General features: G+C 46.6%; 1 protein-coding gene across 4 annotated transcripts in view; it reads right to left on the bottom strand.

Annotated features, from left to right (window-relative positions):
• Nucleotides 1-19,426, bottom strand: part of LOC109907410 (RNA polymerase II subunit A C-terminal domain phosphatase-like) — a 115,872-nt gene that overhangs the window by 30,077 nt on the left and 66,369 nt on the right. For all 4 annotated transcript variants that reach the window (XM_031793493.1, XM_020505354.2, XM_031793494.1 and 1 more), the window contains one exon: nucleotides 18,298-18,578. In XM_031793493.1, the coding sequence (XP_031649353.1) occupies nucleotides 18,298-18,578 (281 nt within the window). The remainder of the gene's footprint in view (nucleotides 1-18,297; nucleotides 18,579-19,426) is intronic.

The raw sequence follows: 19,426 nt of genomic DNA, 5'->3' as shown, positions 1-19,426 counted from the left end.
CAAGGAGGCCTACAAACATGACTTGGTTACACCAGCTCTGTCAGGAGGAATGGGCCAAAATTCACCCAACTTATTGTGGGAAGCTTGTGGAAGGCTATCCAAAACATTTGACCCAAGTTAAACAATGTAAAGGCAATGCTACCAAATACTAATTGAGTGTATGTAAACTTCTGACCCACTGGGAATGTGATGAAAGAAATAAAAGCTGAAATAAATCATTCTCTCTACTATTATTCTGACATTTCACATTCTTAAAATAAATGGTGATCCTAACTGACCTAAAACAGGGAATTTTACTAGGATTAAAATGTGAGGAATTGTGAAAGACTGAGTTTAAACGTATTTGGCTAAGGTATATGTAAACTTCCGACTTCAACTGTAAGTACTCTTAATATGCTCTGGCTCAGATTAAACTGCGACCATCCTGACTGACGCAGGTGGCGCGACCATCCTGACTGACGCAGGTGGCGCGACCATCCTGACTGACGCAGGTGGCGCGACCATCCTGACTGACGCAGGTGGCGCGACCATCCTGACGGACGCAGGTGGCGCGACCATCCTGACGGACGCAGGTGGCGCGACCATCCTGACGGACGCAGGTGGCGCGACCATCCTGACGGACGCAGGTGGCGCGACCATCCTGACGGACGCAGGTGGCGCGACCATCCTGACGGACGCAGGTGGCGCGACCATCCTGACGGACGCAGGTGGCGCGACCATCCTGACGGACGCAGGTGGCGCGACCATCCTGACGGACGCAGGTAGCGCGACCATCCTAACGGACGCAGGTAGCGCGACCATCCTGACGGACGCAGGTAGCGCGACCATCCTGACTGACGCAGGTAAAACGACCATCCTGACTGACGCAGGTAAAACGACCATCCTGACTGACACAGGTGGCGCGACCATCCTGACGGACGCAGGTGGCGCGACCATCCTGACGGACGCAGGTAGCGCGACCATCCTGACGGACGCAGGTAGCGCGACCATCCTGACGGACGCAGGTAGCGCGACCATCCTGACGGACGCAGGTAGCGCGACCATCCTGACGGACGCAGGTGGCGCGACCATCCTGACGGACGCAGGTGGCGCGACCATCCTGACGGACGCAGGTAGCGCGACCATCCTAACGGACGCAGGTAGCGCGACCATCCTGACGGACGCAGGTAGCGCGACCATCCTGACTGACGCAGGTAAAACGACCATCCTGACTGACGCAGGTAAAACGACCATCCTGACTGACACAGGTGGCGCGACCATCCTGACGGACGCAGGTGGCGCGACCATCCTGACGGACGCAGGTAGCGCGACCATCCTGACGGACGCAGGTAGCGCGACCATCCTGACGGACGCAGGTAGCGCGACCATCCTGACGGACGCAGGTAGCGCGACCATCCTGACGGACGCAGGTAGCGCGACCATCCTAACGGACGCAGGTAGCGCGACCATCCTGACGGACGCAGGTAGCGCGACCATCCTGACGGACGCAGGTAGCGCGACCATCCTGACGGACGCAGGTAAAACGACCATCCTGACTGACGCAGGTAAAACGACCATCCTGACTGACGCAGGTAAAATGACCATCCTGACTGACACAGGTAGCGCAACCATCCTGACGGACGCAGATACATGGAAGAGGAATACAGTAGCGAAGTAGGGCATGCAGCACCTATAACCTAAATACTGCATTACATTACATAACCCCCTCTACTCCTGAGGGCAGAGATGGTTGGGAAGGAAAGGAAGGCAGAGACGATACAGAAAAGCTATCTGTTGACGAGAAAGGCTAAACTACATACATTTAAAATATACAAATGTTGCATGATTCCTGCAAAACACAAACATTCTTACTAAGCGTCCTGTCCTGATACTGTAGAGAAGAATTAACCACACATCTAATGTTTCATTCCCTCTGGTTCACTACTACCTTTCAACATTAACTCACAATACTAAAACTCCAAACCTGGATACCTATTTATCAAGAGTATAGCTTTGGCAACAGCACGATGAGTACATTGTGTTTTAAGTCAGAGATCGGTGTCCCGGTTTGACTTATCTTATATTACCACTTAGCTTGGTTTTGCATAACGCTAGTCAATTAATGCAGGATGAATTAAAGACTAAAATATGCGGTGGAAGCTTTTAAAATAGACATGAATTAACCAGCACAGCAGTTTGTTACTGCAGATGTTCTGGTGTGTAGCTCAACACAATCACACAAGTCACTCATATGTGGCTGGCGTAATACAATCACACAAGTCACAATTTGAAACAGATAAGTATAGAAGAGCATTGTTCAGAGACCCTCTCTTATGTGTTAAGTGAGAAGATGGGGTGGGTTTAATATTAACCACACACACGGTTGCTTTAAATGAGCTTAGAGACGTGTGTATGAGGATATGACATGTCTCTCTCATCTACCCTGGAGGAGACGACAACTCACTGTGGAGCAGAGGACAGGTTATCATCACTAACCAACATGAGAGCCAAAAATACAGACTTAAAATGCTTATGTTCTAGTCAATTGGGAACAGCTTGAGCAATAGCCAGCTTTACATGGGTGAACTAATGAATGGTTTTAAAAGGCTACAGTATATAGCTCATTAAAGGAGGTTGATCCTTGCTCTGTATTGGCAAAGGTCTTCATCCACAGTAGGAGGCGGAGTCTGCTAAAGAAACAGGAAGTGACAGGTGGCCAGATTGGACTGACAGCTGGGACATAGACCCTGACAAGACCCCCCTCAAGGAGACGAGAGGACAGCCCACCTTCTGTCAGAACAGTCCACACACGCACACACAATCTGGTGAGCAGAGAGAGTAATTGTAGAGTTTGGGAGACTACAGGGCTACAGCTGTAATCTCATTCCTTTAGAGGCCTGGCTGGGTGCCTTAAACACAACTGATGAAGAGAGAAGGAACTGACAAAATACATTTCAGATCAAACATCTAGGACATTCACCCACCTCTTCTGAATCAACCAATTTTCCAGGACTCCAGGTTGAAGGCTTCAGAAGTAACCTTTTCTATTCTTTATTCTATCCTTGGAGAAACCAAGCTGACTTTGACTAATGAATGTAGAAGAACAAAGAACAACCTCAGAGGCTAGTTTGCTACCAATCCTAGGTTAGTTTATGATGCTGGATAGCCATCCAAAACCTAAATTGCCATCCAATTGGCGACAGATCGTATGCGAATATAAAATAATCTGCATAAAGAAAACGCACATTTTTCCACCAGTCGCGTTTTCACCAAACTGACTTGTTGTGGATAGAAATCAGTGCATGTCGACAGAGCACACTAAATGTACTTTTTTGGCTTAAGTGTTCATGTATCGAATAAAAATCTAACGTTTCCATCACATATTCAACTCTACCGATAATTTTGTCAACAAAAACAATTGTGTTAAATAGCAAATAAGCTGTAGACCACACTATCTACCTAGAGAGTCTTCATCTGTATTTTCGTAGCTGACTACATTCCACCATAGACCGATGCTGGCACTAAAACTGCACTCAAATGATCTGTACACCGCCATAAACAAATAGGAAAACGCTCATCCAGAGGCAGGGATCCTAGTGGCTGGGGAGTTTAATGCAGGGAATTTTAAATCTGTTTTACCTCATTTCTATCAGCATGTTAAATGTGCAACCAGAGGGGGAAAAAAATGTGTACAAAGCTCTCCCTCAAACCTCCATTTGGCAAATCTGACCATAATTCTATCCCCCTGATTCCTGCTTACAAATTAAAATGAAAGCACGATGCACCAGTGACTTGGTCAATAAAAAAACGTGGTCAGATGAAGCAGATGCTAAACTACAGGACTGTTTTGCTAGCACAGATTGGAACATGTTCTGGGATTCTTCCGATGGCATTGAGGAGTACACCACAATAGTCACTGGCTTCAACAATAAGTGCATTGATGACGTCATGCCCACAGTGACTGTACGTATATACCCCAACCAGAAGCCATGGATTACAGGGAACATTCGCACTGAGCTAAAGGGTAGAGCTGCCACTTTCAAGAAGCGGGACTCTAACCCGGACGCTTATAAGAAATCCCGCTATGCCCACCGACAAACCATCAAACAGGCAAAGCATCAATACAGGACTAGGATCGAAACGTACTATACCGGCTCCGACGTTCGTCGGATGTGGCAGGGCTTGCAAACTATTACTGACTACAAAGGGAAGCACAGCTGAGAGCTGCCCAGTGACACGAGAAAAATGATCGAGAAAGATCACATCGCTTCAGTGGATGGCTGGGTTCCAGCAGTGTTTTGCATGTGCAACAGCTTGGAGCAGACATTTCTCTCGCTCTCCTATTGAAGAAGCTATAATCCCGGATTAAATATTATCGATTATATATTGTAAAAACAAGCTGAGGATTGATTATAAAAAAACATTTGACATGTTTCTATGAACTTTACGGATACTATTTGGAATTTTCGTCTGCGATGTCGTGACCGCTCGAGCCTGTGGATTTCTGAACATAACGAGCCAACCAAATGAAGGTATTTTGGATATAAAAATCATCTTTATGGAACAAAGGGAACATTTATTGTGTAACTGGGAGTCTTGTGTGTGCAAACATCCGAAGATCAAAGGTAAGTGAATTCATTTTATTGCTTTTCTGACTTTCGTGACCAATCTACTTGGCTGCTAGCTGTTTGTAATATTTAGTCTACTGAGAGAGATGTCCTTACATAAACGCTTGGTATACTTTTGCCGAAAAGCTTTATTGAAATCTAAGCTGTGTTTTGCTATATTGCACTTGTGATTTCACGAAAATGCAGCCACCACTGTGCTTGAGAATATACTGAGTGTTACCCAGTAATTTGTTGTATTGGATTTTCCCCAAACATAACACTTTCTATTCAGGACTAAAAGTGAATTGCTTTGGAAGGGCGCCTGTCCCTTCTTTATGAGGCATTGGAAGACCTACCTGTTCTTTGTGTTTGAAATTCACTGCTCGACCTTAGAGATAATTGTATGTGTGGGGCACAGAGATGAGGTAGTCATTGTTGGGTTCTGAGAATATGAAATGTTCTTATTCATGTCACGGAGGGAGGGAGAGGAATGTATGACGTTTACATTCTGTCCGGATAGGTTATTGTTCGCCATCAGGGATCCTATGGGAGGAGAAAAGACACAGTCTTGGTACCAGTCACCATGACAGCCGTGAGTTGGGGAGGAGGGAGCACTTTGGGGTAGAGGTCAGGTCAGATGAAGTGAGGAAGAATAGATATCACTAAGGTTCTATCTAAGCAACAGCATTCGGTGTTCAGATGTGTAGGAGGAGGCTCAGCACAGGAGAAAGGGTTGTGTGAATATGTCTGTCTTTTTGGGATGAATAAACTTGGTTTAAGCTTTCATAGTGTTCGTCGAGCTTACTATAATATTTAGAACCTAACATCATTCAGAAATCATGTTAAACACTATTATTGCATGCAGAGTGAGTCCATGCAACTTATTTAGCAAATCTGTACTCCTGAATTTATTTAGGCTTGCCATACCAGAGGGGTTAAACACTTAAGAATTTTAGCTTTTCATTTTGTGTTAATAGTAAACATTTCAGAAAACACTATTTCACTTTGACATTATGGGGTATTGTGTGTGGGCCAGTGACACAACAACTCAATTTAATCCATTTTAAATTCAGGCTGGAACACAACAAAATGTGGAAAAAGTCAAGGGGTGTGAATACTTTAAAAGGCACTAATTTATTTAATCTGTCGACTAATACACTTTATGGTTTCCCGAGTCGTAGTGGGAGGACCACACACTCAATCGCGCGACTCCAAGTTTACTTCGATATAATGGTTATTATATCAATATTTGTGCATAAAGGCATTTCCACCACCATTTCTCGCATAATTCATTTTAGACAGAAAAAGATCCGACCATATCGAACAAACAAATAATATGCCGGCATTTATTAAATTGTACTGAAACTGCCATGTTTCCATCACAGCTTATGACTTTACCCTGTGGATAGAAATGTGGTTAGTGCCATTGTTCTAGAAGTTAAATCCACTCCACTGCCATCACACCCCTAAGCTACCCAGTTCAGTCTCCTGTGCCCAATTTTAAATGTTCCCTTACTTGGCTCCTTTACTCCCCACAACAACCCCCCTTGGAGAGCTGGATATTCACCTGGTTAGTAGAACACAATAACGCTTTCCCTCATGTACCTTATTTAACAACAACCTCCGATTGAACCTCCCTCCAAAAGCCCGAGCTAACAAAGCATCCGGAAAGACTTTCACATGTGAGCGCTTTCATTCTTTCTCTTTTTAAAAGCACTTTCCGTAAAATCCTTCCTCTCCATCTCCCCGCTCTGTTTTATAGAGCCAGGAAGGACTGACTTCAAGACATTTACGTCACATTCACAAGCATGAAATGACAATGTCAATATTCATAAATGCAAAACAATACTGGTCATGCTATAGAAAGCCACAGAAAGAGAGAAAAGGATATGGCGAGAGAGAGAGCGAGAGAGAGAGCAGTTAAGCAAGCGTTGCAATTGAAGGCCGTGCTAAATTAGTGTGTAAACTCAGTTTGGTGATTGAATAAATCAGGAAGCAGAAATGGGACATCAGTATTAGAAACAGCCAGGGAGTATATACTATACTATATACAGCCATTAAATGAACCGTGTCCACACACCACCTACATACCATCCCAGTGTTAAACATATACCATAGATATCAGACATGAATAACGGTGAAGATAACGAGTGAATGTATTGTCAAAACAGAGAGAGGAGAAGTAGTCAATGTATTTTCAGACAGAGGAGGACTTTCATTATCAGTAGCTTCCAAGTCCTGTCTGTCTGTCTGTCCGTCAAACCCCGGGGCCAGAGACGATGTTCTTAATGATCCCAGGGAGAGGAGAAGAGGGGAAAGCTTCAGTAAGATGATATCCTCATTATTTATACTGTAAGCCTCTGCTATGCTCGGACTGCAGCCCCAGATGTGAAGAGAGACGAGCAGATAGGTACCAATAATGCCCAGTAAGGCCCAACCCATGGATCTCCACGTTAAAGTAGAGATGATAATATTCCAGAGGGGCGAGAGAGATATATAAGCCTCATCTCCGCAGACAGATCTGGTCTATGAATCCTGGTCCACCATCAATGAGACTGACTCACAGCTACTAGGTGCTGCTCGGATGGGATATACGCTTCACAAAAACAAATGCAACATGTGAAGTGCTGGTTCCATGTTTCATGAGCTGAAATAAATGATCCTAGACATTTTCCATAGGCACAAAAAGCTGATTTCTCTGCATACATTTGTTTACATCCCTGTTGGTGAGCTTTTCCTTTGCCAAGACAATCAATCCACCTGACAGGTGTGGCATATAAAGAAGCTGATTAAACAGGATGATTATTACACAGGTGCACCTTGTGCGGGGAAAAATAAAAGTCCACTAAATTTTGAGGGAGCGCAATTGACATGCCAACTGCAGGAATGTCCACCTGAGCCGCCTCCGTCATTTTAGAGAATTTGGCAGTACGTCCAACCAGCCTCACAACCGCAGACCATGTGTATGGCGTCGTGTGGACGAGCGGTGTGCTGATGTCAATGGTGTGAACACAGTACCCCCCGTGGTGGCATAAGCTACTGACAATAAAACACAATGTCATTTTATTGATGGCAATTTGAATGCACAAAGATACCGTGACGAGATCCCGAGGCCCATTGTTGTGCCATTCATCCGCCGCCATCACCTCATGTTTCAGCATGATAATGTACGGCCCCGTGTCACAAGGGTCTGTACACAATTCCTGAAAGCTGAATATCCATAGATTAGGGCCTAATACATTTACTTCAATTGACTGATTTCCTTATACGAACTGTAACTCAGTAAAGTCTTTGACATTGTGGCATGTTGCGTTTATATTTTTGTTTAGTGTATTAATTCAGGCTTGGAAAGGTGAAGGGGCAAGTCAGTGCATGTGTGCTTTAGAGACGGCGAGTGTGTGGACACATGCGTGAAAGAGGGGGAGAGACGAGAGCAAACAAGAGAAAGAACGAGTGGGTGAGCGATCAAGCGCCTTAGTACTGTCCGATGGGCTTTACCATTGATTCATATTTCATCTGTTATCAGAGAGTAAAACATGTGGATCTACAGCTGCTTCGATGTCACCGAACAGTCAACAGAGACCGATCGACAGATCTCAGTCCACATCACCACACCACCGCTCCAGGGAAGCTCTCTGCTCCTCTTTTCTCAGTCCATTTCAGAGCAGCGTTAGGTAAAGCAACAGCCCTGTTCAGAACAGAAAGGTGGGTTCCATATGTATTCCTGATTGAGTCAGACATGGCTGGGACACTGCATGGTGCTCATCTTCTCATGGCTCCAAACACACCACCTGGAGAGGTGCTAATGCGATTAAACAATTATCAAGCCTCTGTCGAGCCTTCTGGAGCCCAAGACACTCCGCGGCAGAGAGACAGCGTTTTAGGTTTAAATCCTGGGTAGAGCTGTCTCCCCCAAGCCCCCTGCTGTTCCTTATCTCGAAGTCTCTCCAGTACACTGTATAAACACTGGTTTAGGTTGTGATAAGTTCCAATGAATTGGGAGGCACCGCGGTGTGAAATCTGGGATGAGGAGCAGAACATAATAGGAATTGCCGGCAGTGATGAAACGAGAATAAAACACATTGGAGACACTCAATCTGACAATAACAATTATGAGGCTTGATGATATCACTCTGGTGAACACAGTCACACACACCCACGCACGCAGTCACGGACACACGCACGCAGTCACATGGCTGGTGATGGGCTGAGACAGTATTTAATTAAGAGTCAAGCAGCTGAATACATGTTATTCACAACGTGCATCAAATAATAGAAGTTAGAAAATGAAAGGGGAAAGACTATGACCTCATTGTACAGTAAATCCAAAGCCCACTCCTCCAGTAGGTGACTGAGTGGGACTGTGGCTGTTCAGACAGACACATCATCATCATCATCATCATCATCAGGCTACATCTATAGATGCTTATTTCCTAACACATCTATGGAAGAGGCTATCAGGTAAACAAGTAGGCCTACGCCACCTAGATGTATCTCCCACTGTGATACCAGAGTGAGAAACAGAACATTTCCCTCTGCCCTCCACATCACCCCATTCTATTCATATAGTAACAGGCTCATTCTAGTTGACAATGTCATCATACACTCACTATAGCTGACAACGCCACAATACTCTACAGAGACCCACACAGAGAGAAAGACCAACACACAGAGAGAGTCACAGACAGAGAGAGAGAGAGAGAGAGAGAGAGAGAGAGAGAGAGAGAGAGAGTCAGACAGAGAGAGAGAGAGAGAGAGTCAGACAGAGAGAGAGAGAGAGAGAGTCAGACAGAGAGAGAGAGAGAGAGAGAGTCAGACAGACAGAGAGAGAGAGAGAGAGAGTCAGACAGACAGAGAGAGAGAGAGAGAGTCAGACAGACAGAGAGAGAGAGAGAGAGTCAGACAGACAGAGAGAGAGAGAGAGAGTCAGACAGAGAGAGAGAGAGAGAGAGAGAGAGAGAGAGAGAGAGAGAGAGAGAGAGAGAGAGAGAGAGAGAGAGAGAGAGAGAGAGAGAGAGAGAGAGAGAGAGAGAGAGGAGAGAGAGAGAGAGAGAGAGAGAGAGAGGAGAGAGAGAGAGAGAGAGAGAGAGAGAGAGAGAGAGAGAGAGAGAGAGAGAGAGAGAGAGCGAGACACAGAGAGACACACAGAGACACACACAGAGAGACACACACACACACACACACACACACAGAGAGAGAGACACACCACACACAGAGAGACACACACAGAGACAGAGACACACACACACAGAGACACACACACACACACACCACAGAGACAGAGAGACACACACAGAGACAGAGAGACACACCCACACACACACACACACACAGAGGACAGAGAGAGACATCACACCACACACACACACACAGAGAGACAACACACCACACAGACAGAGACACCACACACACACACACACAGAGAGAGACACACACACAGAGAGAGACCACACACACACAGACACACACACAGAGAGACACACACACAGAGAGAGACAGAGAGAACAGAGAGACACACACACACACACAGAGACAGAGAGACACACACACACACACACACAGAGACAGAGAGACACACACACACAGAGACAGAGAGACACACACACACACAGAGACAGAGAGACACACACACACACAGACAGAGAGACACACACACACACAGACAGAGACACACACACACACAGACAGAGACACACACACACACACACACACAGACACACACACAGAGAGAGACACACACACACACAGACCACACACACAGAGAGACACACACACAGAGAGACAGAGAGACACACACACACACACACAGAGACAGAGAGACACACACACACAGAGACAGAGAGACACACACACACACAGAGACAGAGAGACACACACACACACAGACAGAGAGACACACACACACAGACAGAGACACACACACACACACAGAGAGAGACACACACACACACAGACACACACACAGAGGAGAAGGACACACACACACACAGACACACACACAGAGAGACACACACACACACACCACACACACACACACAGAGACAGAGAGACACACACACACACAGAGACAGAGAGACACACACACACAGAGACAGAGAGACACACACACACACACACACACAGAGACAGAGAGACACACACACACAACACAGAGACAGAGAGACACACACACACGAGAAGACAGAGAGACACACACACACACACACAGAGACAGAGAGACACACACACACACACACAGAGGACGAGAGACACACACACACACACACAGAGACAGAGAGACACACACACACACAACAGAGACCAGAGAGACACACACACACACACAGAGACAGAGAGACACACACCACACACACAGAGACAGAGAGACACACACACACACACACAGAGACAGAGAGACACACACACACACACACAGAGACAGAGAGACACACACACACACACAGAGACAGAGAGACCACACACACACACACCCAGAGACAGAGAGACACACACACACACACAGAGACAGAGAGACACACACACACACACACAGAGACAGAGAGACACACCCACACACACAGAGACAGAGAGGACACACACAACAGAGACAGAGAGACACACACAGGAGACACACACACAGAGACAGAGAGACACACACACAGAGCCAGAGAGACACACACACAGAGACAGAGAGACACACACAGAGACAGAGAGACACACACACAGAGACAGAGAGACACACACACAGAGAGACACACACACAGAGACAGAGAGACACACACACAGAGACAGAGAGACACACACACAGAGACAGAGAGACACACACACAGAGAAGGAGACACACACACAGAGACAGAGAGACACACACACAGAGACAGAGAGACACACACACAGAGACAGAGAGACACACACACAGAGACAGAGAGACACCACACACAGAGACAGAGAGACACACACACAGAGACAGAGAGACACACACACAGAGACAGAGAGACACACACACAGAGACAGAGAGACACACACACAGAGACAGAGAGACACACACAGAGACAGAGGACACACACAGAGACAGAGAGACACACACAGAGACAGAGAGACACACACACAGAGACAGAGAGACACACACAGAGACAGAGAGACACACACAGAGACAGAGAGACACACACACACAGAGACAGAGAGACACACACAGAGAGACAGAGACACACAGGGAAAGAGAGACACAGAGAGACAGAGAGACAGAGACACACAGAGACACAAACAGAGACAGACACACAGAGACACACACACAGAGACACACAGAGACACACAGAGAGAGAGACACACAGAGACAGAGAGACACAGAGCGAGAGGACACCAAACAGGCTGTAACATTTAGGAAATGAATAAAGGTCAGCCTAACTGTTGTCAGAGCCATGTGCCAAAAGTCTATGTATGACATATAATACACGCAAAGTGAGAGGAAGGAGAGTGGGACAAACGAAGAGGGAAGATAGAAGATGCAAGCTGTTATTTTCTTCCACATTGAGCTCAAGTTCAGTCATGACTTATTACATATATTACTGCATATTCATGACTGCTGAAGCACCAGGGAACTGCTGAGATCCCTGTCCGGCATGCGGAGTCTCCAGGTGATCATAACACAGACCAGAAAGAGCACCAGCGGCTGGCCGTCAGCTCTTTGATGTCGACTGACAGGTCATACAGACAATCACACGCCCGTTATCTTTCTCCTCTCATCCCCGCTACCCTGAGGTAGACAGCCAGCCAGACAGACACTAAGCCCCACATGGAGACGTGTGATAAGTATCAATGACTGGGTTGTCTAGCAGCTCTATACTGAGAATACAACTTCCCACGTGTCTGTAACAGTGTTGAGCACCAGGACAAATTCCTATCAACCACTATTGATTGGGAAATGGCAAGTACTGTAATTGTCATGCACAGGTTATTTGTTTGGGTTACTGTCAGTGTTTGTGGCCACAGCAGGGTCATCACTGTGGTGGCCATGCCTGTCTGAAACCGCTGAACCTCAGAGTCCGTGCTTATAGACTTTATATATATATATATATAGTGATTCTAAACGTTAATAACAGAGTTGCCAAACTCAACAGCATGATAAAAGGCCTCCGCTTTCCTCCATTTGTCCTGAGGGAAATGGGAGGCGGTGGAGCCAAGACAAAACTTAATGGAATGAAAACACTTAATTACAGTATAAAATGTCAACATAACGGGGGGGGAAAAATGGCTCACGTTACTCGCTTCAGCTTAGACGGTGGCTTCAGCGACATTTTCAACCACTTGAAAATAAATAAAGAGAGCGTGCCAGGAACACAGGTCAGAACTCTGCCCGGGGAAGTAGTTGTTGGAGAGTCAGAACACGAACGGAGAGTTGGAGAAGAATTCAGCCAACCACTTCCCAGTGACGTTAAAGCTGCATGGTGGTGCCGGCTCAAAGGCTCTCCGTTTCCTCAAGTGCTTCAAGAAAGAAGAAAAAACCCTGTTGTGACCACGTCACATACTGTATATCACATCTTTTTTTACTCAGGCAGTTCAGTTGCAGTGTGAGGGAACCATCCTTCATTGTCTAGCGGAGAGTGCTGATTCCGTGCGTCACATCCATTATAACACCCTATTACAGCCACTCAGCTACCATCAACTTCATGGCCAGAGATTTGTTCCTTCCTGTATCTGTTACATCGACACAGCTAGGGACCGTGATGGCATTAGCAGCCAATCACAAGTCTATTATTATCCTCAAAAAAAAAAAAACGCCTGGACTTAGTGAAGAAAGCTCTTAGCCGCCACGGAAATCAAGCATTAGACCCCATCTTCAGATGACAAGAGTATAACATGGCCTGGAGTGATGGCTGATTGCAATCATGAAGAGTGGAGGGGGTTGAGGAGGTCACTCCCCTGTCTCTTGCCTCCTTCCTCCCACCATGCTGCCTCTCACCTCTTCACAAGATGGACCATCTCCAGCAGAGTTGAAAGTGCCGTACTTTCATTGACAACAAAAAAATAAATTTAGTTAAAAATATATATATATATTATACTCCAAGCCATTCACAATCATCCACATGAATAACAGAACAATATTAAACCGTTCGGACAAACTGGAGGAAATAAAAATGTATAGTCTAAATATTGCAGATGGCAAAAGTCCCCGTCTGGTTTCTGAATAACCGTTTAGGCAAACAGAGTGCTCAGAGGGCTTCTATCCCACGGGGGGTTCTGAAAATGGTTATTCTACTTCTGTGGTGAAGAACAACCAACAGGAGAGGAGGAAGGCAAGGCGCATTCTTTATTTTGTCAGTTCTGCTGGCATTCCACATATGCCTGTGTGCATTCAATTGACTGAAAAGCTGCACAGACAAGAAATGACTGGGGAAACATTTACCTTCATTCAAGATGAATTGAAAACTCAATTTTTCGCTCCATCAATGTGTTTTTCATGTCAGACTTGGATGAAAACATTTTCTTCTGAATTCCTCCAGGGGGCTTTGAAGTAAACATCAGCTGTCAATTCATTATATTGAAAATATAGAGCTGGGGTGAGGGGCATTGCCATAGATAAAAAATTAAAAATAATAATAACTTTAATTAAAATAACTTCTCAGGGGACCAGGATGCCAGAGGGGCTGGAAATCTCAGAACAGAGATGCCGGTTCTATGGCTCTTTAGTTCTACTGTAGCTTAGCAACAGTTTCCTGTCCGTTTGGAGGCTAAAATGGAAAAGTGGTGCAGATGAGGAATGTAGAGATGGAGAAGTGGGATGGAGGCATGCTCAACTCTTAGTCCCATCCGGTCATTCCGTAGCTGGTAAAGTGGCACAGAACTCTACCACTTTTCGAATTTATTTAACAGTACCACAACATTATGAGACCATCACTGAGGGATATTTAATGTTGTATGAATGTCTTATTCTATATACTCATATATAAATGCAAGGCTTCTTCAAATACCCTTTAAGATAATTGTTTCACCAGGACGTTGTATTCAGAGGTATTGTATCCGATGTGACCTTAAATGCCCTGGAAACAGACACATTAAATCGGTAGAGGAGAGAGAGGGATGGGTGGACAGATGGGGAGAGAGAGAGAAAGAAGGAGAGAGAGAGAGGGATGGGTAGATGGATGGAGAGAGAGAGAGGGATGGGTAGATGGATGGGGAGAGAGAGGGGGATGGGTAGATGGATGGGGAGAGAGAGAGGGATGGGTAGATGGATGGGGAGAGAGAGGGGGATGGGTAGATGGATGGGGAGAGAGAGAGGGATGGGTAGATGGATGGGGAGAGAGAGAGGGATGGGTAGATGGATGGGGAGAGAGAGAGGGATGGGTAGATGGATGGGGAAAGAGAGAGGGATGGGTAGATGGATGGGGAGAGAGAGAGGGATGGGTAGATGGATGGGGAGAGAGAGAGGGATGGGTAGATGGATGGGGAGAGAGAGAGGGATGGGTAGATGGATGGGGAGAGAGAGAGGGATGGGTAGATGGATGGGGAGAGAGAGAGGGATGGGTAGATGGATGGGGAGAGAGAGAAGGATGGGAAGATGGATGGGGAGAGAGAGAGGGATGGGAGGATGGGAAGATGGATGGGGAGAGAGAGAGGGATGGGAGGATGGGTAGATGGATGGAGAGAGAGAGAGAGGGATGGGAGGATGGGTAGATGGATGGGGAGAGAGAGAGGGATGGGAGGATGGGTAGATGGATGGAGAGAGAGAGAGAGGGATGGGAGGATGGGAAGATGGATGGGAGAGAGAGAGAGGGATGGGTAGATGGATGGGGAGAGAGAGAGGGATGGGTAGATGGATGGGGAGAGAGAGAGGGATGGGTAGATGGATGGGGAGAGAGAGAGGGATGGGTAGATGGATGGGGAGAGAGAGAGGGATGGGTAGATGGATGGGGAGAGAGAGAGGGATGGGTAGATGGATGGGGAGAGAGAGAGGGATGGGTAGATGGATGGGGAGAGAGAGAGGGATGGGAAGATGGATGGGGAGAGAGAGAGGGATGGGAGGATGGGAAGATGGATGGGGAGAGAGAGAGGGATGGGAGGATGGGTAGATGGATGGAGAGAGAGAGAGAGGGATGGGAGGATGGGTAGATGGATGGGGAGAGAGAGAGGGATGGGAGGATGGGTAGATGGATGGAGAGAGAGAGAGAGGGATGGGAGGATGGGAAGATGGATGGGGAGAGAGAGAGGGATGGGAGGATGGGTAGATGGATGGGGAGAGAGAGAGGGATGGGAGGATGGGTAGATGGATGGGGAGAGAGAGAGGGATGGGAGGATGGGTAGATGGATGGAGAGAGAGAACACTAGCGGTAACAAGGCAAGCTGCTTTTTATCCCTGGATTTCATTTGCATGTCTATCAGCGGTCAGCTCTGAGGAGACGCTGGTAGAGAACTACTGCAGCATGGTCTGCCAGACGGGGCACTGATAGAACGCTCGTTCGTCAAAACAGCTGATGTTCATGTCAGATAGGCATGTTTGTTGTTCGACATAACATATTTCTCTCTGAACAATCCACAACGTTGTGCCTTGCTGAACACGGCCCAGGTCCACAACAGACCAGTGCCCCATCCACCCATGACGTACAAATCAAACAGGCAGTGCTCAGGCAGACTCGGGGAGAAAAGACCTAGCTCATGAGAGCTGGAACCAGGCAGCTGACCCAACCACTGAACGCCAAGCAGAATTTTGTTCTGTTCCATTTCAGGCTAGCTGACTGGGGTTCTCCACCACCAGCTCTTCTCCTGGTGTTAAACCTTTCAAACTCCTGTAGTTGAGTCAGCTCAACAAACAGAACATTTGTTGTGGAGATTTGGCATGAGATGGAAAGAGACGGGCACAGAAACAGGCAGAAGGAGAAAACAGAGTGGCTACAGCACCATTATCTGCCTGCCTGCCTGTGTGTAAGTACACAGAACCAGCAAAACAAGGAAAGCCTCTCTTATGTAACTTTGCCAATCAGCGCTGCCAGATTGGACACAGAGACAGAAGCAGGATGAGGAGACTGATGGCCAGAAATATAAGAGGACCGGAGATGGACCATTAGGGCTGCTGTCATAAGATCTGCTGCTCCTTGTTAGACCTTAGAGGTCAGACGCACAGAGAAAACTAACTGCCGATAGGTACTTGGCACAGTAGGAGGCTGTTCCTTTTCTTGCTCGAACAAACAGAGTGGCTCATCATTGCAAAAGATTGGCTAAGCAGGAGGCAGCCAGGCAGTCAACATAGTAGTGTTATTTTTTCAGGAACTCCGGCGAGTGGCTACGATATGGCAGCAACTATAAAGAGTAGACTACACCACCACACAAAACGCTGATTGTTTTTGTGCGGTAGAACGTGATCCGGATCCTGAGCTTTGAGAAAAGAGTTTCCAGGGGCGGGGTGAAAACGTCGTACTTCGCAGCCACGGCCTAGAACAAAAGACACCACCCGCTGGGTAGCGACCTGGTACTGTCGAACCAGCCATTTCTACACGTAAAATCGGCCTGCCAGTCATCGCCCGACCACTTGACTTTGAGCCAATCAGAGAGCACGGACCTCCGTGAGAGGGTAGTCGGAAGGAGTGACAAGGAAAAAGAGGGAACTTTTCCCTTTTCATCAGAGTTGTTCTAACAATAAAGCTGCATACATAATACATATTTTCGTTTGTCTCTTAACGTTAGCTTGCTAACAGAGGCAGGCAGTCACACACACTAACCCATGTGGGACAGGGTTTTGAAATAATGTCTCTATTCAAATAGTATCATGAATTTTTGTCAGATATCAGAAATACAAGTGTTTTTTTAAAACGTACGTTTTTAACCTGAGCACTGCTGCGCGAGGGAGAGAGGCTGGCGCACTATTGCTGCAGCAGTGGCGTGATTGATGGTTGCGAGCGAGCAGACTGAGGGAGAGAGACGCAGTAGCCACTAGACAAGGCAACAGGGCTACAGCCAATATTAGCTAACTTGTAGCAGCCACAACGTTATTCATCATCTCCTATATAACAGTGCCTGTCTTGACTGGAGTAGCTGAGTGAAGCTAGCTATTGTTAGCTAGGCTAATTGAGGCTACATGCTGCGTTTTCTCCCCAACCCCATTCATATAAAACAGCAGCCTGTTGGTTGCTCGTTGGAGCCTACGCTCTCCTTTTGCTAACTTTTAATTACGTAATTGTATTCCTTCCTGCATTGTATTAGTTCCCTCTGACTCCACTTGCTACACATTGAGCTAATTTAGAAAAAGCCTTTTCAGTGTTAACATAGGCCTATAATTGTATTTTCGCTGAAATTAACTCACACAAGTATTGGAATACCAATAGGACGACGCACAGCTGGCCCAGCGTCGCCCAGGTTAGGTGAGTGTTTGGTATGGGTGGGCTTAACTTGGCTCATAGCGCTCTAGCGACTCCTTGTGGTGGGCCGGGCGCCTGCAGGCTGACTTTGGTTGCCAGTTGAACAGCGTTTCCTCCGACACATTGGTGCGGCTGGGTTCCGGGTTAGGTGGGAGGGTGTTAAGAAGCGCGGTTAGGCGGCTCATGTTGTTTTGGAGGACACATTTCCTGAGCCCGTTGGGGAGTTACAGCGATGAGACAAGATCGTAATTGGATCACAATTAGATGTCATAAAATGGGGGTAAAATACAATAACAAATAAAAAATGTTTTATGAAAAAGTCTAAATCGGGTAATGGATTACATAACACTGCCCTGCCTGGTTTAAAGATGGTGCGCTGGGGGCCTTACCTTGGCACGCTACCCGTCGTCATATCGCCCTGGTCACTAGGTGGCATCTGTGCCTTCTCCGTCTCCTCTATAACGGTGGCCAGACCCGGTTGGTGGTGGTGGTGGTGGTGGTGCTGCTGCTGCTCGTGGTGCTGCTTCTCTCCCTCAGTGCTCTGTCCACTACTCTGGGGACGCTGCCCCTCTGCTTCCTCCTCCATCTCATCTTCCTCCTCCATCTCCCTTGTCTTCTTCCCCCGGCCATCTCCCTCCTCATCGCTCTCCTCATCTAGCATGTCGTCCACCTGTCAACAGAAAGGTGGTTGGGTGATGCTTGGCTCCCCCAGGGTAGGGTGGTTTATACAGTACAGCAGGCCTCTGTGTCTACCAGAGCGCTATATACAGTAGACAACACCTCAACCCTTCACCTAGATCCCATCAGATCATTAGAGTACACAATGAACCCCTTAGTTGAACCATTTACTTTCAGTTTGTTCTCTTGCACATCAAATCAAATTTACAGCATTTAACATGACATGCTACCTCTTCACCTATGTCTTCTTCTGGCATGCTACCAAGTTACTTTCTATTCTCAAGGGAATAACCCAATTAGATGCCTCTCTGCCTGCAGGGAACACCAATCCCGTGCTGTTTGGACATGCATTATTTAGAGAGGAAAATGAACCTGTGGAAAGTCTAAGGCAAGGAGGTGTCAAAGTCATTCCATGGAGTGTCTGAAGGTGTTTGTTTTTCCCTTTCAATTATGACCTAGACAACCAGCTGAGGGGAGTGCTTTACTAAAAAGTGATCTTAATTAATCAATCAAGTACAAGGATGGAGCGAGAATCCCCAGACACGTGGCCCTCTGTGTAATGAATTTGACACATGGTCTACAGGAATGTAGGCTATCCAAGCTGAGAATACTGAACATTAGTGCAAGGCTTTATATTCCTGAACAAAAATGTCTGAGTAAAAGTTATTTCAGTTTAATTGGATACATTATTATCTAATGAGATAAATGTTATATTAAAATAACAATGTTCACAGAGATTATTATAAAGAAGCAGTTTAAACCTTAGAGGTACAGAGGAGAACTCCCATAGTGCACTACATCATTTAATTATGCATATTCGATTCTATTTAGGAACATTTG

Source organism: Oncorhynchus kisutch, linkage group LG17 (assembly GCF_002021735.2).
Source record: "Oncorhynchus kisutch isolate 150728-3 linkage group LG17, Okis_V2, whole genome shotgun sequence".
NCBI lineage: Eukaryota > Metazoa > Chordata > Actinopteri > Salmoniformes > Salmonidae > Oncorhynchus > Oncorhynchus kisutch.
Note: the sequence above shows the minus strand (reverse complement) of the source record. Positions and strands in the feature narration are given on the sequence as shown.